The sequence below is a fragment of the Trichinella spiralis genome (genome assembly GCF_000181795.1).
Source record: "Trichinella spiralis strain ISS 195 chromosome Unknown Scfld4, whole genome shotgun sequence".
NCBI lineage: Eukaryota > Metazoa > Nematoda > Enoplea > Trichinellida > Trichinellidae > Trichinella > Trichinella spiralis.
In genome coordinates, this window is record NW_003526943.1 from 7,719,653 (window position 1) to 7,737,878 (window position 18,226).

General features: G+C 32.4%; 6 protein-coding genes across 6 annotated transcripts; 3 read left to right on the top strand and 3 right to left on the bottom strand.

Annotated features, from left to right (window-relative positions):
• Positions 1–772: 772 nt before the first annotated feature.
• Positions 773–1,692, bottom strand: Tsp_01885 (40S ribosomal protein S26). The gene is made up of 4 exons (XM_003377651.1): positions 1,340–1,692; positions 1,238–1,256; positions 1,129–1,155; positions 773–838 (listed from the first exon to the last, which is right to left on the bottom strand). Exons 1-4 carry the CDS (start codon positions 1,690–1,692, stop codon positions 773–775), a joined length of 465 nt encoding a protein of 154 aa, XP_003377699.1.
• Positions 1,693–3,456: 1,764 nt separating this feature from the next.
• Positions 3,457–4,031, bottom strand: Tsp_01884 (conserved hypothetical protein). The gene is made up of 2 exons (XM_003377652.1): positions 3,843–4,031; positions 3,457–3,801 (listed from the first exon to the last, which is right to left on the bottom strand). The coding sequence occupies exons 1-2, from the start codon at positions 4,029–4,031 to the stop codon at positions 3,457–3,459; spliced, it is 534 nt and encodes a 177-aa protein (XP_003377700.1).
• A 65-nt stretch (positions 4,032–4,096) lies between these two features.
• Positions 4,097–4,765, bottom strand: Tsp_01883 (hypothetical protein). The gene is given in 4 exon segments (XM_003377653.1): positions 4,097–4,187; positions 4,211–4,269; positions 4,574–4,709; positions 4,725–4,765. 4 exon segments carry the CDS (start codon positions 4,763–4,765, stop codon positions 4,097–4,099), a joined length of 327 nt encoding a protein of 108 aa, XP_003377701.1.
• A 2,431-nt stretch (positions 4,766–7,196) lies between these two features.
• Positions 7,197–7,547, top strand: Tsp_01882 (translation initiation factor eIF-5A). The gene is given in 2 exon segments (XM_003377654.1): positions 7,197–7,248; positions 7,267–7,547. The coding sequence occupies 2 exon segments, from the start codon at positions 7,197–7,199 to the stop codon at positions 7,545–7,547; spliced, it is 333 nt and encodes a 110-aa protein (XP_003377702.1).
• Positions 7,548–8,948: 1,401 nt separating this feature from the next.
• Tsp_01881 (aminopeptidase A/I) lies at positions 8,949–11,276 on the top strand. The gene is made up of 13 exons (XM_003377655.1): positions 8,949–8,954; positions 9,016–9,140; positions 9,202–9,253; positions 9,319–9,424; positions 9,505–9,588; positions 9,636–9,741; positions 9,801–9,974; positions 10,050–10,205; positions 10,296–10,515; positions 10,584–10,686; positions 10,757–10,989; positions 11,057–11,150; positions 11,221–11,276. The coding sequence occupies exons 1-13, from the start codon at positions 8,949–8,951 to the stop codon at positions 11,274–11,276; spliced, it is 1,515 nt and encodes a 504-aa protein (XP_003377703.1).
• Positions 11,277–12,458: 1,182 nt separating this feature from the next.
• Tsp_01880 (hypothetical protein) lies at positions 12,459–18,174 on the top strand (the record flags this gene model as incomplete). The annotated part of the gene is made up of 15 exons (XM_003377656.1): positions 12,459–12,486; positions 12,941–13,059; positions 14,076–14,205; positions 15,056–15,149; positions 15,403–15,430; positions 15,878–15,935; positions 16,262–16,280; positions 16,417–16,650; positions 16,739–17,159; positions 17,224–17,386; positions 17,454–17,612; positions 17,686–17,757; positions 17,819–17,896; positions 17,958–18,035; positions 18,097–18,174. Coding segments are annotated over exons 1-15 (1,759 nt in total), but the record flags the coding sequence as incomplete, so codon positions are not given.
• Positions 18,175–18,226: the final 52 nt, after the last annotated feature.

The following is an 18,226-nucleotide window of genomic DNA, read 5'->3' on the forward strand; positions in this document are numbered from 1 at the left end:
ATGTAAAAAAGCTTGAAGTTAAACCTAATGCTATTATTTTTATATCCAAATAATATCATTTTTAAAATTATTTAACTAAACATTTTCTAATAAGAAAATTAAAATTACACAATATTTATAAATATATTTCCCTACGTATAACACTAACCGCAAAACTTTTCGATTCATAAATCAATATTACATAAATGTTTTCTCCAAAAACACTGTGAATGCCTTCGCGCATGCTTCTTAACTTTAAAAAATGTCACAGACTTAAACAGCTTGGAAAAAAAGGTAAGTAAACTTAAAAGTAACAAAATAATTAATACCTATAGGAAATCAATATTAAGCTCAACGTTCAATTCATATTCTATTGAAAATATCAGTCTTCAACGGAAAATTCAGTTTACTATGAAATGTTAACGGGAAAACAGATTTTCTTTTAACTGCTTTAAAAAAAATAATTTTTTGATGCAAACTCTTACTCTAATATCCCAAAACATTGTATTAACAGCACGCAGCAAAAAATTATGCCACCCCATTACAATTGAAAGTAAAAAGTAGTTTTGAATAATGCAGTTTATAATCGATTTTCTCTCTTCAGTTCAAAATTAACAACAAAAACTATGCTATCAAAGTTAATTTAGAACAATAACTTTCTTCAGAAAGATTTTGTACATTTTAGTTCCTGACGAAATTTTGTTTTGATTCCGATATACATAATTCACTGTTTCATTGCTCAAGAAAAACAGTATAAAATTAGTTTTACATACTTCTAGAAATTCAATATTCACTAAACTGCACATGTGTGACGTTGTGAAAACAAAGTTAACGCACGTAGAACGTCATCAAATGAAACCTTTTAAAATTTAATTGCTAAATAGTAAAACAGAAAGTGAATGATTAACAAGGTTTTTTCTCTTAAATTCATACAAAAAACTTATAAAGTAGCAAACTAATTATTTCAGAATATGTATAATTTTAAAGTAATGTAAATAGCTTTCAAATAAATAAAAAATAACACTGTGTCTATAAATTTCCCTACATTTTTAAGCAATTTCTCAAAATTCTAAATGCTGTCAACTACATTTGTTAAGAAATAAATTTACCATCAGTCACGTTTTCAATCATAAACCACTTAAAATTTACTTTAAGTAGTTTCCTATCATTCTTCAACTGAATTTATATTTTAAGCATTAAGAAAAGCTTGAACGGAATAGCTCAGCTGCAAAAAATATGCGCAATATGACAAAAAAACGACTGCAGAACAGAAATAGCTAAAAAATATTTCAAATATTTTTAATCAAATTTAAAGATGCGATGCGAAGGGACATACACCGATAAATAACTGTAAAGTTACTTCTGTCCAACGCCGAGCATTCCAGGACGATTTCCCAAATTCATTCGTTGGGTAAATCTTGGTGGATTGCGATCTCGACGAGCTTCACGCGATCTATTACGCACAACTTTCGAATGGATAGCACAAGAAACACAATAATGAAGCTTGAAGAATAGTTTAGGCATGGCAAAACTTTCGTACAAGCTGGCCTCCGTAATATCGCGTATTGCAGCAGCCTCCACAATGTTGCGCACAATGTATTTCTTTATTGCTTTATCTTTAGGACAACATCGTCCACAGTTTGTACAACGAATAAACCTAACATGTCCACGACCTTTCTTGTTTCGTCCATGATTCCTTCGTTTGCGAGTCATTTTAAAACTATAATAATAGTAATATAAATAATAATAAGTGACATCCCGTGCATTTACAGTATTGATACATCATTAATTAGAAAATCAATTACATTTCAGGAAAAGTATTCCAATTATAATAAGATAGATAATAATAATATAAGATGGACAGATAGATAGATATTATTTAAAATAAAGCGCAATATCAACTACCTAAAGCAACGTAACAAACTTCTTTTGACTTAAACAACAACACGTCAATGCTACAGTAAAAAAATAAGAAAATAAAGTATTCTTAACAATAAGAACATACGGTATTCCAGAGATATTGAAAAGTCAGTTAAATAAATATATTCATAAAGATAGAACTATTTATGTTTAATGTTAGGGAAGAAAAATAAAAATAATTTATTAACCATGTAAGAAATTTGGACTCGGAAGAGGAAAAGCGTCTTAAGTATTGTGTGTATTTTGAAAGCGGGTATTCATAACTCATCTTCTAGGTTTTGGCCTCCTTTTTTTCATTGGCTGTGCACTGATAGGCTATTCTACGTGGGGCACTAATTTGGGAATGCCTAATACAACTTCATTCAGCTTTAACCGTACGTTTATCAAAACACTTTTACACACAACTTTTACCAAAGGGGTCTTGGCGGACCCCACTGTTTTATTTGCATTTTTACGTTACTTGATGTGTGAACCTATAAAAAAGTGGCAATAGATAAAATCAGTCGGAAGCTTGCTTTTTTGTGACTGAAATGGTCCAAATTCTGTGATTGAATGACAGTTTTTTTCAAAATACGACTTAATTTGTCATAACTTGACCCAGTTAGGGCAAATTATAGTGATATTTTACATTAGTTCCTTGTTAAAGTGAAAACATATTAGTCTTTAAAAATAATTTTTACAGTTTTACATTTTATTCATTACTACTTCAAGTGATAAACTGATTGCTTTTGTAATTTTATTTCCTCAAATTTACACAGATCAGCAAACTAAAATTTTCTACTATCCGTTGAACCCGCCCTAAAACTTGTCAACTATATAACATATAACATTTTATTTGACAACAACAAACAAGTGTTAACTACATTACAATAAGCACAATGTGCAAAGATATACAATACAATAAAAAAAGACTGACAACTTCCTTGCCAGTCTGGTATCAGTGGACTGTATCTTTCCTTCTATTTCGGGCGGACCAGTTTTATCGTAGCTACCCAGTGGCAATCGCTCGCGTTCACAAACCAGAGCGTTAAAACGATTCAGTCGATTAATCGCACGGTTCACCAAACGTAAAGCACGAACTGGGCACAATGCTCGTTGATCGCACATCCTCTCTTCTCTTCTTGTTTTACTTCTTCTCGATCTTCATAATCTTCTTTCATCGTATTTTTCACCGTTGTTTCCTTCTCTCCATAACGTTGCCCATTCTGTTGTCACATGTCGTTCTGCTGTGCATGTGCCTCTTCTTCTACTGAATCACGTACTTCATATTCGTGGCCTTTTGACAGTACTTTAAGAACTGCTGTGAACCCGACCCCGGTTGTCAGACGCCGCGATAGTGATCTTCAGGGCAAGGGGTCCACACTATTCTTGTCCTGATCGCGCTTTGCGCACGTTGAACCGAAAGAGTCACACCGACGAGGTCGGCGCCGTTACGTACGAAGCAGTTGTCATGCTCAAGCATTTCGCTCTTCGATGGGAAATCCATCCCACATCTTGTGTATATAAACGCACTGTTCAAATAGTATTCGACGGGGTTTTCCTGTTCGTCTTCTCTTTTTACAGATTGACCACACTTGCAACAGTTGTGTAGTGTATCTTCTCATACACCAGAAAAGCAACTCTACCATACTTGAACTGCCTGTGAAAAAATCCCTTTGTCTCGTCTTTCGGACTCTGATTCTGTATCCAGTGCCGATGCCCTTTAACGACACTGTGTGTCCCATGTATCACACACCGCGGCGCATTAGTTGATCGAATTTTCAACCCTATTGACTGCAGGCGATGTAGCACCTCTGCGAGCCGTTCCAGGTTTTCTTCTGTCTTCCTAAATAAGATGATATCGTCTAGATAGACAAAGCAAGTCTTTCTGATCAGCCCACTTATCGCGGGCTCTATTAGACGCTGGAATGTAGCGGAGCGTTGCAAAGGCCGAACGGCATAACTTTGAATTGGAATTGATTTGACAGGGGCGTGGAGGAGGCCATCTTCTCATGGTCTACTTCGTCCACTTCGACTTGCCAAGTACGCCAGGTCAAGTGTGCTGAACCACTGTTCTCACTAGCGCGTTCAGGGTGTCGTCGATGCGCGTAACTAGCGGTGCGTCGTTCCGCTTCACAGTGTTCGGGCTGCATTAATCGACGAAAATACCGAGAGAAACATCTTTTTTTAGCACGAGTACCACGGCCACGTGAAGGGCTCAATCACACCGCAGCTCACCACCAACTGAACACGACGCACCAATACCAACTGACTGTATCTCGGAATGCCAACTAACTACCGTAACCTTTCTGATGATCAAGTATTACCTAACTTTCCTACCGAACGGCCGCCAGGTCTTCTTGCGGTTAAAAGTCGTTCTCTCTGTCGTACCTGGGATAAGTGATTTTTATGTTTTCCAGCTTAAAAGTACAGAGCAGCCTACCCTCTGTTACAATTCGTTAATCATGTGTGAAAAACGTCAAAAGGTCACTACAAATAGCAGTGGCCGACGTGGTAGCCCCAAAACGGAGTTGGACCCTTCAGCATTTACTAGCAGAAAGTTACACAGATTAAGTAACTTAATCATTAAAAATTTCACTCATCAAAACATTAGATGGTGTTGTATCGACGATTACAGCATTCGGTAAATGATTTTCAAGTACATTAACAGTACACTGTATGGATAGGCAAACACGGGCGTAATTCTCTGGGCGCACGTTGATCTTCGAGTCCTCGAATTGGTGGTTGGCTTCAATCTTTGTTCTTTCTCGAATCCTCGACGTCTATCGTTGCTTCGCGCCCTAATGTCTTCTAATCCACGCTGCTCTACTCTTCATCTTCACTACTTCGCTGCATTTCGCTCCCTTTCCGCGGCGGCGCTCCCCATGGCTATATACAGAACCCCGGTGTCAGCGGCCCAGAGGATGGCTAACGCGAACCGCTAATGGCAGCTCGCGCGCCGCGGGGAGCGCGCGCTATCTGAGGCGCCGATCTTAACTACCCTCAGCTGCCGGTGAGCTGCCAGGGTTCGGTCCTTTGGTCTTCGCTTACCCCACTGCGCCGTTGGCCATTTAGCGGGTCCGTTGCCACGGCCGCTCCTCCAGGTCGCCTGATAATCCACCGCCGGAGTTGTTTGCGCAAGAAGCCGTTGTTCGCCGAACAACGGCTAATCCCATGCACCGCATGGGGTCTCTTCTGACCCCTACCCCCGGGATCCAAGAGGCCGAGATAGCAATCTACCAGGCAGTGCGCGCGCATTGTTCCTGCCCTGCCCGTGTCTTGTGCGCACCAACTCACGGGTGAGTCACACCGACGAGGTCGGTGCCGTTCCGTCCGGAAAACATGTAGCTAGCCCGTGATTTTTTCTTTCCAGGAAAACAGTTATTACTAAAATATATGAGTAAGCTTGATAAGACCATTATTATGGAGAATAGTTGAAATTTTACTGTGAATTATATTTACGGTGATGTGGCTGTGTGCAATGACTAATATTCTGAAAACGATGAAATACATAAGTTACAATATTCTTTTGGAAAAAATATAAATTAAAATAATTTATATGTAAACATAATTTCATTTAAATAATCATTATTACTTCTAGAAATCCATCAGTCATTCGAGTAAATGATGGTAAACTTCTCATTATGAACTAATGCCATTATTGCAACGAATAATAAGGACGCATTTTAAATAAAACTCTGGTTTTCTTACCAATGAGCATTATAATTCATTCTGATATGTACATCATCTCATTTTCTTTAGCATTTATTACTTAATCTAAAAAAATAGATTTTTCAAAATGAATTGCTTGGCACATGCATATTAAGTAATGTACTGTGAGATAATGAACTTTATTAGTTCTGATGCACTTCTTTAAAATTGTAACGTCCTGGGTTACTGTAGACTTTTGTCGGTCATTCATGCGAGGCAAATCTCTGGTTTTCAACGTTTATTCACAAACGGATACAAACACTGACAACACACACACAAGCTAATCACGCTAGCTTCTCTCTGAGTGTCTCACTGTGTCTTAAGCGTCACGATGAGGCTATACATATAGAAAAATGTTTGTGCTGTTGAGTAGACGCCGTTATCCTTTTTTCGTATTATTGTTCATGAATTGGCGCCTGTGATATTTTCTTACATTCGATCTTGATTGTCTTTTAATTGTCGAATGCAACCGTACTCGTTACAAAATTTAGTAACCTACTCATTACAAAAATAAGCAAAGAAATAAAAATAAAAATAAATGTATATAATAAATTAGTTGAATTAAATGGTTTAATTTAATCTTTTCAATCAAACAAATTTCATAATTGAACAGAGCAATTTTAGCACGAAACAAAGTTAGCCATTCAACTGAAATGTCATTGTAGATAAAGTTCAGTGTGAATTTTTATACTTTCTGAAAATATTTTTTAAACTAATAATTATTCATGAAAATACGAAGCTGTGTTCCTCGATCGATGCATTATTTTATTATTCATGTCAAATAATTTAACTTGAACATCTAATGTACTGTATTTCCACATGTAAGTAGGGCTTCCTGCATGTCATTGACGCATTTTTTTGTGTGTGATTTTTATTTTTGTAATTGAATTTGCTTCGTACGATCGAAAATTTTATTTTTACTTATTTTTACACAACCAAAGTAGTGCTGTTTACGTCGAGGTTTTCATATATATTGAATAAACTTCGGTGTGAAACTTTTCTTTAACTGTTTTTGCTATTTCTTTGTGCTGTTTACTATTGTTTAGTTACGTTAATTTTTTAAAATTATTGCTCTGTAAATTTTGCATTTTTTACTTTAGCTATGATTATTAATAAATATGGCGGTTCTTTTTAAAATTATTTATGTATAAATTGAGCTTGTAACTGGTATTCCGTTGTTTTAGTTTTTGTTTTGGTTTGTTGGTTTATCGGTTTCTTTAATTATAACAGTCAGATCAGAACATTAGTGTGATCAGAGTAGCTTTTTGTTTTGCCTATTTACCATATTACGCGTGCTATTTTGATCGTGATGATTATATTTTAAATGAAAATTTATATTTTTTTGGGTTATGTTTGCTATTGCATTGATTGGATAAAGTTGTTGCATATTATTTTAAATTTTAACTAAATGATTTTTTGTTTTATTATTTTTAGCATCAAAGTTATAGTGCAGTTCTTTGAATTGAAATATGGCGGATGAAATTCATGATGATGAAAATTTTCAAACAGGTGATTCTGGCGCATCCAGCACTTTTCCCAAGCAGTGCTCTGCATTGCGAAAGAATGAGCATGCATTGCTGAAAGGTCGGCCATGTAAAATTGTAGAAATGTCCACTTCAAAGACTGGAAAACATGGTCATGCAAAAGTTCACCTTGTCGGTATAGACATTTTTACAGGCAAGAAGTACGAAGACGTTTGTCCTTCTACCCACAATATGGACGTGCCGTTTGTGAAAAGGAAAGATTTTCAGTTAATGGCAATAAATGATGATGGTTATGTTGCCTTGTTGGATATGGATTCATTTGAAGAAAAGAGCGATTTGAAGCTTCCGGATGGTGAATTGGGGCAGCAGATAAAGGATGTATTTGAAAAAGATGAATCTGGAATTCTGATAACAGTCGTTTCGGCTATGGGTGAAGAGGCAATTATGGCTTATAAAAATATGCCGAAAGATTAAGTTGCAAAGTCCGTTGGTCAAAACTGTATTGTTAACACAATCGTTTGATTTAACTCAGTTAATTTAACACCACAGAAATACAGTATAGTAATGTTTTGAATGTTGGTTCAATCTAATAACATATGCACAAAAATACCGAGGTATTTTACTTGTTATGGTTTTGACCATGCTTTGCGCTTCATTTGAAAAGAATAAATGCTATGAATTTATTTTATTTTGTTTTGAATTTTATCTTATTTTAAGCATTAAAATATTGAAATTTTTTCTAACTTAGACAGTGGTCACATCCAAAGTAATTATAACTTTAATTTGAAGGCAATAGCTTAAATTGTTGTTCGTAAATAGGACCTGTTTGTGAATTTGTCATTTCATGACATTCTGAGTTTAAAAAACAACATTAATTTTAAACACAGTGAACAAGTTGCATGTATAACGGGAGTGACAGTTTGTTTGGATTTTGATTTTGTACATAATGAAAACAAGAAATAGTTTTTGAAAAGAAAAATATTCATAAATTGTTCAAAAGTAAAAATTTTGATTTTAAAATTCAACAAACACTAATTTGTTTAAATAAAAAATTTTTCATTTTATTACAGACGGTAATTTGACAATAAAATTTGAAATCAATATTATACATACTGTTGTACGAAATATTTTTTATCATTAATATTAATTATTACAAATTTTAAAAAATGATCTACATATATTCAATTGCTTTGTTCCATGCTTTTGAAGAAAAATAAAAATTTGAATACGGTATTTCACGAGGACGAATTGAATGCACTGCTTTAGAAAAGTGTACAATCTTTTTGATATATTAATGTGAAGCTTTAAAACTAAATTTAAGTTGAATTTTATTCTATTTTATCAATTGCGTCATTATTCACCTAGATTGCGTTATTAATTACTTGAAAATCCTTTACGTACTGTTGAACGTTGAGTTACGTGGATACTATTAGTCTTCAAAGCGTTTGCTTGGTTTTTAAGGCAATAGTAAGGTCCTAATTCATTGTCAATGTTTTTAATGCTCAATAATAAATAATATTTGATCATGCATTTTTCATTTAGTGAGTTTAATGATTTTCATTAGTAACAAAGCAAAGCAGTATTGTCGGTTTGCCGAGTGTAGTATTTTTTGAGCGTAAAGGTTATTTTTCATTTACCGCCGACGTTTTTTTTAAATTGTAATGAGATTTTTACGTTTACTGAGGTTTGTTGATATTTTAATTTTTTTAAAGCTTTTTTCTTAATTTCTTTGCGCGCAGAAAGTTTTTCGTAGCTTAAAATTGAGGATACATCAGTTAAGATTCATTTTCCAACCGAATGGCATTAAGATTCTTTTCTGCGTTGAATAGAATTTTGTACAAGTCTTCAAGCTACCAAGTGAAATTCACATCAACAATGAGCGTAAGTGAATGATTCATTTTTGTTAATGTGATTCTGTACAGTTTATATGTTTTAATTTTAGCGCAAAGGATTGATGTTAGGCATTTATTCATCAGAATCTAAAATTTCCGTCGAAGAGCAGCTCACTTGTGCGGCGAAAAAGTTCAACGCCGACAATGCAGGAAAATTGTTGACTTATTTGAACTAGTGAGTTTTGTTTTAAATTTTGATGATGCTATACTGATAAATTATGGTGACAATTTTGCAGCACTGAACCATTGAAAGAGGGAAAATGTCGAATGTTTTATGGAATCAGCGATGTAAATTGTTTGCGTTTGCTATTTGGTTTTTGAACTTTTTTATTCAGCGAAATATTAATTTGCAGAAATTCGACGCACTGGCTGTAGTTGGTATTGGTAAACAAGGGGAAGAATACGTTGAGGAAGAAGATCTGCATCAAGGTCGCGAAAATGTTCGCCGAGCAGTTGCTAGTAATTGAATTGTTTAGTTTGGAAATTTTCAGCTATGAAATGTGTAATTTAATGGTTTAATGATTGTTTTGTTTTCAAAGTTGGTACTGTAGCTTTGCGAGATGTCGGCATGAGAGAAATTTATATCGATCCATGCGGTTGTGCGGATGGTGAGTACGCTAGTGGTTTAGATGATTTTATTTCGAAAATAAGCATTGTGAAAAATATTCAGCGGCTGCCGAAGGGGCGTTTTTGAGTACATTTAATTTCGACGAATTGAAATCGAAACCTGACAGTAAAAAGCAGAATCCAACGTTGCACTTGTACGACTATGGAGGGTGAGTGGGTTTTTTAGATGTGAAACTTTTGTGTGTTTACTGTGAATTTGTGGTTTTAGCACTGGTAGTGTTGAGTTGGAGAAAGCCTGGAATCGCGGTCAGAAATTAGCAGAAGGCGAAAACGTTGTTCGCAGGTTATCCGACATGCCCGCTAATATGTTAACGCCCACTTTGTTTGCTGATTATGCAGCCAGAGTTTTAGCCGATTATTCTAACATCAAAGTAATAAAAAGGTAAATTCAACTTCATTTATTTGCATTGGTAGCAGTAATAATAATAATAAATGTGAAACAATGAATTGTTTTCAGAGATCGTAAATGGGCTGAGGAGAAGAAAATGGGCGCATTTTTAGCTGTTGCCCAAGGCTCAGATCAACCGCCGGTGTTTCTTGAGTTGCATTTGAGCGCTAAAAAGAGCACAAAACCTCCACTTTGCTTTGTCGGGAAAGGTGTTTGCTTTGACAGGTTAGCAATTTTTTGAATGATAAATAAAAAAAAATCAAGATAACAAGATTTTGTTCAACTTTTTTTAAAGCAGTTGTATTTCTGTTTCAGCGGTGGTATATCGTTGAAGCCTTCGAAATCGATGGGATCTATGCGTTTCGATATGACAGGTGCCGCTTGTGTTTTGAGCACAATTTTGACTCTGGCTAAATTGGGAAGCGAACTTCCGTTCGATGTTATCGGCTTGATACCATTAGTGGAGAATTTGCCAAGCGGCAAAGCGATCAAGCCTGGTGATGTAGTTTATGCGATGAATGGCATGTCGATTGAAGTAAGTCGAAGCTATTTTATCAGAACTAGTGGAAAATTTCAATTTTGCCTTTTTCTTCATCTATTCAGGTAGAAAATACGGACGCGGAGGGCCGGCTGATACTTGCTGATGGCTTGTGCTACGCAGACACATTCAAACCGTCTCACGTGATTGATATCGCAACTTTGACTGGTAGATGGATATTCTGATTTTAATTTTATTCATCAGAAAGAAACAATGTGGTTTTAATGATAATTTACAGGAGCAATTCTTGTCGCACTTGGTGACAGTGCTGCTGGTGTTTTTACCAACGACAAGGCTTTGTGGAAAAAAATTCACAAAGCAGCAGGAAACACTGGGGAACGTGTTTGGCGTCTTCCACTTTATAAGCACTTTTCTGAGCAAGTGAAATTAGAATCTATCGATTTGTGCAACACGTCGAAACCATCGTTTCAAGGTTTGGGAGGCTCTTGCATCGCGGCAGCTTTTTTGAAGGTTTCAATTATGCAAACTAACAATGATGAATTTGAAGTGTAATTAAATAATTAATGTTGTTGTTTAGGAATTCACCACGTGCAATTCTTGGATGCATATTGATATAGCCGGTGTAGTGGAACGAAAAGGCTCTAACCCGTTGTATAACACAAGCATGACTGGTTTGTTCAGCGAATTTTAGCTAGCAATAATTTCAACTTTTTTTTAAACGATATTTGAAATTTATTTCAGGGAAACCTCTTCGAGCTTTGGTCGAATTTTGCGAGCTTTTGGCAAAATCTAGTTGAGCGACATTAAATTTTTTGCACTTTGGCAAGCAGTGATTAGATTAAAATTAAACAGTATTGGAAAAATTGTACTTGCATATTTATACTTTTCAACTTCGATTAATTCCATTATTCTACTAGCATTATTGATTTTTTTTGATCAAATACACATATACGAAAATGAATCACAATCTAGTATTATTTGTGAAGTAATTTTTTCGCAAAGCCTGCTGTTTTGTAGGTTTTTGTGAAGTATAATTTCATTTCATTTGGTTAATAATTCGTTGAACACTGCGCAATGCTGCTGTTGTTGTGACGATTTTGATTGAATAAAATTTTTGTTCACATTTTGTTAAATAAAATTTGGAAAATGTGGGCAAATTGTGCACGATAAAAATTGCCAACCTTTTTATTATAATTTTGATTTAAAAAAATTGATTAAACGTTTTTGATTAAAAGAAATAAAAAGATTGAAATGACATCTGAAATATCGAGAAAACAGATTTTGGTTTATGATGAAGCTGATGCGTACATGTAATATTTTTTGATGTACACATTATAAAGTTTAATACAATTTAGTGTTATTAAAATTATCATAATTAATTTTTTTTCAATATAAATGAGATTAAATGGATAGTGTTGAATAAATTATTAAAATTTTGAGAGTTGTAATACAATTACAAAACTTCTTACTGTTTACAGAACGAAAGTTTTAATCAGTACTGTTGCATTAATTTTAAAAAATTATTTTTATTTTTAATATAATAATTAAACACTTTTTTATTGCAATATTTTTAAGTTTATTTTTTTATTTTAAAATAATTATTTGTTAATTAATGATTTTCATTTAGTTCGGCAGTTCTTTAAATAGGTTATCGGGAATGTTTTATGTAAAGAAAACTTATTAAAATTATTTATTTCAAATTTTTGTGTAAAAATATATGAATTATTTAATTTAACACATCTTATTTGCAAAATTATCAAAGTTTGCTTATGCTCATTTAAAATGCATGCGCTTTATTACTTTCAGTATTATTGTTTTTCTTTAATCAAAAACTGCTTTCTGATATTTGCTTTGAGACTGGTATCACAACAGTTCTTTTTTGGAAATAAGTAAATCAAGAAAGTTAAGCAAATATTTCTAAATTATGCTTCTAAAATTATGAATACATGAAAAATTTAACCATAAACTGTCATAATTTGATGTTTACTCATAATTCTCACCAAACAAGTAATAACATTAATGGGCAGTGGAAACGAAAAGATATTTGTTTAATGTAAATATAAATATAATTAAAAGTAATAATATAAATTTGTATCAATTATGATGATTGCTTGGCTGAAAAAATGAAAATATCCTTTTCCGAAAAATAAGCAAAAAGTAGTTTTCGCTAATATTCTTCCGTAACTTTTAACAGAATCTACAAGCAAAAAATTATTAATCACAAACAAGCGAGTGCATTGCAACAATAGGCAATAATAGGCATAATTTGATGAAATATTCAAATCGAACAAAACCTACAAACTATCAAAAAGAATGAATAATCACCAACAATTTAATCTTCATAATTTGTTTGTTTTTTCATTAAATTCAGTAATTATTTATTTGATTAGAAATAATTTTTCAAAAACAAAACGAAAAATTTTGAATTTGTTTCTTTTTTAAAAAATGTTTTGCATTGCAGGTTCATTTATTAACTCTGTGATTACCAAAACACTTTTGTACACAACTTTTACCAAAAGGGTTTTGGCTGGACCGAAATATTATTTCATTTTCATTTTCACGTTAGCTGATATATGTGAAGTTTTCCATATTCCAAATTATAAAAATGAATATTATGAATAGGATAAAAGAAATTCAAGTAATGCAGAAATTTCGTCCAAAATGGCTGATTTAGAATATTTAGCTAATAATTTTGTTACATTCTCGTAAGCAGCATTCAATTTTTGCTAAAGCTGAAAACAACACTGGAATCATCAATCAGTGGAAAAACAACGCCGAAATGTATTCATTTGTTGGTAATATTATGATTAGTCGATCTGAAAGCATAATTAAACGCGTTATAAAGAAATTCATTCAATTGGCAACGATAAATCTTCATGTACTTTTTTACAGATTTAAAAATATATCACTAACAAGACAATCAAGCATACTTTTCCAAGCATTTTCATTAAATAAACATTCTTGCAGACTGTTCAGAAAATTGCTGTATTTTACAATTTTTAGCATTCATCTTATTCTAATAAAATATTATCAAAAATTGTTGATTAATTTTTGAAATAAAAACAAATGTGAATCTCAGGCTAAGTATGTAAAATGAAAATCTGTCGAATAAAGCATCTTTCTGATTAAAAAATTTTCAAAATGATAATATTAAATAAACAATAAACGATGAAATAAATATTTTATCTTTAAGATTTGCTCCCATTTCTAGAAATTTAATTTAATGAAAAGTAAGTTTTTTTTCATACTGTACATTATTTTATTTCTTTTTGTTAATTTGTGTTGTTTCTGCTGCTGTAGAGCAATTTTTTAAGTTCATGTGTAGATTTTGTTTTTCATCTAAGTTACTTCTTTATTATCAGATGTATGTTTATTGGTAATATTTGGCCGATTGTTTTTAAAATTTGGTCGTTTGCGCAACATTGTTGTTGTTGTGGAAAAGTTTTGCGCGCCAGAGATGCTTACGAATGAAAAACATTTTTGACTCCATTTCAGTTGATTTTTTTAGTTTAATAATCTTTATCTGTTCTTTTAGTTTGAATATGATCCAATTTTTCAAGCATGCTGAAATATTTTATTGAACTTTTTTTGTTTAGGCTATTCAATCACATTTGATTGTCTACAATGGAAAACGGTATGAACTTAAAGGTTCAGTTTTTCAACGAACTCATGGCAATTGTGGAAGTCCAAATCCGACAATCATCTTACGTCGGCGTTGTATTGGCAGTTAAAAATGGGTATGAATATAAACTTTATTTGTAGAATTTAAATTCAGCTTCGAATCTTCTCCTCATGTCCTCATGTCCTCTTGTCCTTCTTGATTGTTTCAGCTTGACCAAATTTTCTTTTTCATCGTATTATGATTTTATTTCCCATGATCTCTTTTATCACTTAGATTTTCTGCAGGTGTCATTTTCAGCAATGTTAATTTATAACTAGGTTATATTATTTTCTGTAAGATTATTGTTTATTTGATTAGTGACATTGATTATAAAAGTTTAAGCTTTATTTTAATTACACAGTAGTTATAATTGTTATTTTTATTAAGTATATATTCAGTATTTTACCTTAAAATATTTAAATTTCAATTATATGATGATTTTTTTAAATTATATCTAATTATGCAAACGAAATTTAAAAAAAACACTTTTATGTGACAACTTTTAGTATTTCTATACTTTATCATCTTTTTAATAAATAAGCAGAGATTCTGTTAATTGTTGTTTTCTAAAAGATAAATTGTAGAGATTATTTATACTCAGTGCAAGTAGTTATATTGATTTTATTGTTAATCTTGTTAATATTATTATCAGTATACATATAATTTTTAAATATCTGAAAGTCGCTTTATTTTTTAATTGAAAATATTTTTTTTATTTTCAGTAATTTAAATTTTATAATATAATGAGCTTACAACAATAACAACTCTATCCACACAATGAATTACAGTGTATAGCCTTGTTTGGAAGTGGTTTGTTGTATTTCATGCTACAGTTATTTTATAAAGTCCTGCAACTTTCAGCACTTGTATTACTTAATAATTTTAAAAAATTATTTCCAAATTTTGAGGTTTAAGAGTTTTCTTTTCAAAATGAACTAACAACTTTACATATATTCAACCGACAGTGGTCATGCATGCGACAGTGCCATGATTGTAGTTGTTTATTCATGTAACTACCATATGAATGAAAGATTATTGATTTTTTAGCATTTGAATCTTAGCACCTGATATATTTATATTGACTTTATTATTTGATCAATTTTAATTTTTGATTAAATTCCTTTTCCTATAAAACATAATGTTTTTACTCTTAGGTTGTTTTGATATTTTTGGCAATTGAAAAAGGCGAAAAAAGCGAAAGCTTTAATTGTATAGTTACTGTTAAGCTTAGTGGTTTATCATTAAAAAGTACATTTTTTCAGCTATCGCTGTGTTAATAATTTTCCACTTGTAGTTTTCCAATATTCCGATAATTTTATCAAATAAATAAAATTAATAAATAATATTATTTATGCTTGTGTTGTAGTAAAATTTTCTCCATTTCCACTTATTTAGTGTGTTAAAATTTTTCAATAATTTCATTATTTGCTTGCCACAAAACAGTGAAGTGGTTCTGTTTAATTTTTCTTCTTTTCATTCTCTACTGATATGGCAAAAACTTTTTTTACATTGAATATTTGATTTGAATTTATATTGAGAAAGTATTCGCACAAGCATTATTTTCTTCAGTTTTTTGATTTAACAACAGTTAAAAGTGAACGTCACTTTTTATGGTGAATAATTAAATTTAGAGTTATTTTTTATTTCAAATTATGTTTCCATGCTGTAAATATTGTTTTTTTTTTATTATTTATATTTTTTGCAATGCAGCATGTATTTTGCTGTTTTAGTTTGCAGATTACAACACAATTACCTGAAAATCCAATAAAAACATGTAAACAATGGCACTGTAAAAGTAAACTGAAGGCGAACATATGAATACTGACTAGTGTTTTTGGTATAGGCATCTTGCAATAAAATATTTGAATTTCTAAAAACAGTTTATAAGATTACTGTAAAAACATTATGCATATATGCATTTATTTATTTAAAATTTGATTTAAATTTTTAAAATGCTCTTAATTAATGCGCATGTTTTAAGAATTTATTGTGATTGTGAATTTCGTTTTTTCTTAAATATGGCAAATTGTTTTGTTTCAAAAATTTTATCCAAGTTATACAATATTGAACAATGAATGAGAAACTTACAAGCTTACAGTATTATCTGAAATTCATGTTTAGAAATAACAGTACAACAAAAGTATATATTCATGCTTTTGCATTTTTAATTGATTATTTATGATTAGCGGATGTGATTTCAGTTTTGTAATTGAATGAATGTTACTAAATATAGTTTAAATGTGTAAAAACAGCAACTTAAAGCTGAAATCTTTTAGCAATCTGCCGTTTGCTTTGAATGAGAAAGAATTTGACGTCTTGAAAGAACACATGCAGCAGTTTTACCGAGAAGGTCCATATAAAATGGACAATGTATCCGGAGTTGTAACCAGGTGCGCAGATTATCAAGCAGAAGAGATGTTTCGAGAAAAAATTGATAAAAACCAAGCTGCTTCAGCTGCTGGACAGCCCATTAAATCCAGACGTTTGTGTAATCGGTTGCAACGTGTTAGGTAAACGGATATTTCATTGCTTTTTTAAAATTATTATTTTGCCACAGAATTGTATTTTTCAATGCTTTTTTACGATGCACTTTTTCAGACGTTGCATGTCTCGCCGCCAAATATTATGCGTCAAATGCTTGAACAAAATGATCAATTCTGAAAAGGATCTCGAAACTCCTACTAATAAACGCGCCAGTACCACAAAACCAAAAAATACACCACCACGCAAGAAAAAGAATAAGCAAAAAACGACCGAAGTTGATTCGCCGTCTAAAAATTTGGAACGTCAAGTCGCCGATGTTGAATTTACCGGTGTTACAGCTACTGTAACTGCGGATACTATAACAACAACAACAGTGACCACTGCATCAGTGGTCACCACCGTCACTACCACTGCTGCTACGGCGACTATTACTACTGCTACTGTTGTACCATCTGAAATTAATGCTGAAAATGTGGAAAGTGAAATTTCGACCAATGATGAACCACAGCCGATTCAAGCTGAAGTTGAAACTGAAGTTCGAAAAAAAGAATTTTTTCTTTTCCATTTTCATTGTTGGTTTGTTTTGTTCATATTTTCAGATTCTCGTTGTTGATGATGATGAAGCACGTGATAAAGTTGTCGAAGAGCAGTCAGAACCTGTGTTGCTTGATGTTGTTCCTGAAAATCCCAGCATTCCGAAGCAGAATGTTGAACAGGAAACTTTCTCTGTTCCGAAGAAATCGGCGAGAAAGTCGCTCACGGGTACAAGTGCAACGTTGCAGATTGATCGCATTTTTGAATTTATTTTATTCATATATCATTTATTTAGAAATTTGTTCCGAACTGACAACCAAAAAGCTTGAATTGCAAGCTGCGATGGAAGTTGGCCAACAGCCGAAGCTTCCAGAAGCGACAGCGGTGCAATTGAATTCAAACGATGACAACAGGCTAATAGAAATAATTGAACAACCATTACCAAAAACAAAAGGTTTTATTGCATTGCTTGTTTGTACATATTTCAATTAATTATAATAATTTACGTTTTCAATAAACAAATATAGATGGTGTTGAACAAGAAGTGAATGATCTGCCATCGATGGAGTTGGAAAATGTGGACATCGTTACTATTCCAGGTGAGTTGTATATTTGAAAAAAGAATTATAATAATTTATATTTTAAATAAAAAAGATGTAGCTGTGAATGAACCAAATGATGATCAGGCGTCGACAGAGATAGTTATCGTTCAAGAGATGGACACTGTCTCCATTCCAAGTGAGTTGTATATTTGAAAAAGGAATTATAATAATTTATATTTTAAATAAAAAAGATGTAGCTGTGCATGAATCAAATGATGATCAGGCGTCGACAGAGATAGTTATCGTTGAAGAGATGGACACTGTCTCCATTCCAAGTGAGTTGTATATTTGAAAAAGGAATTATAATAATTTATATTTTAAATAAAAAAGATGTAGCTGTGAATGAACCAAATGATGATCAGGCGTCGACAGAGATAGTTATCGTTGAAGAGATGGACACTGTCTCCATTCCAAGTGAGTTGCATATTTGAAAAAGGAATTATAATAATTTATATTTTAATAAAAA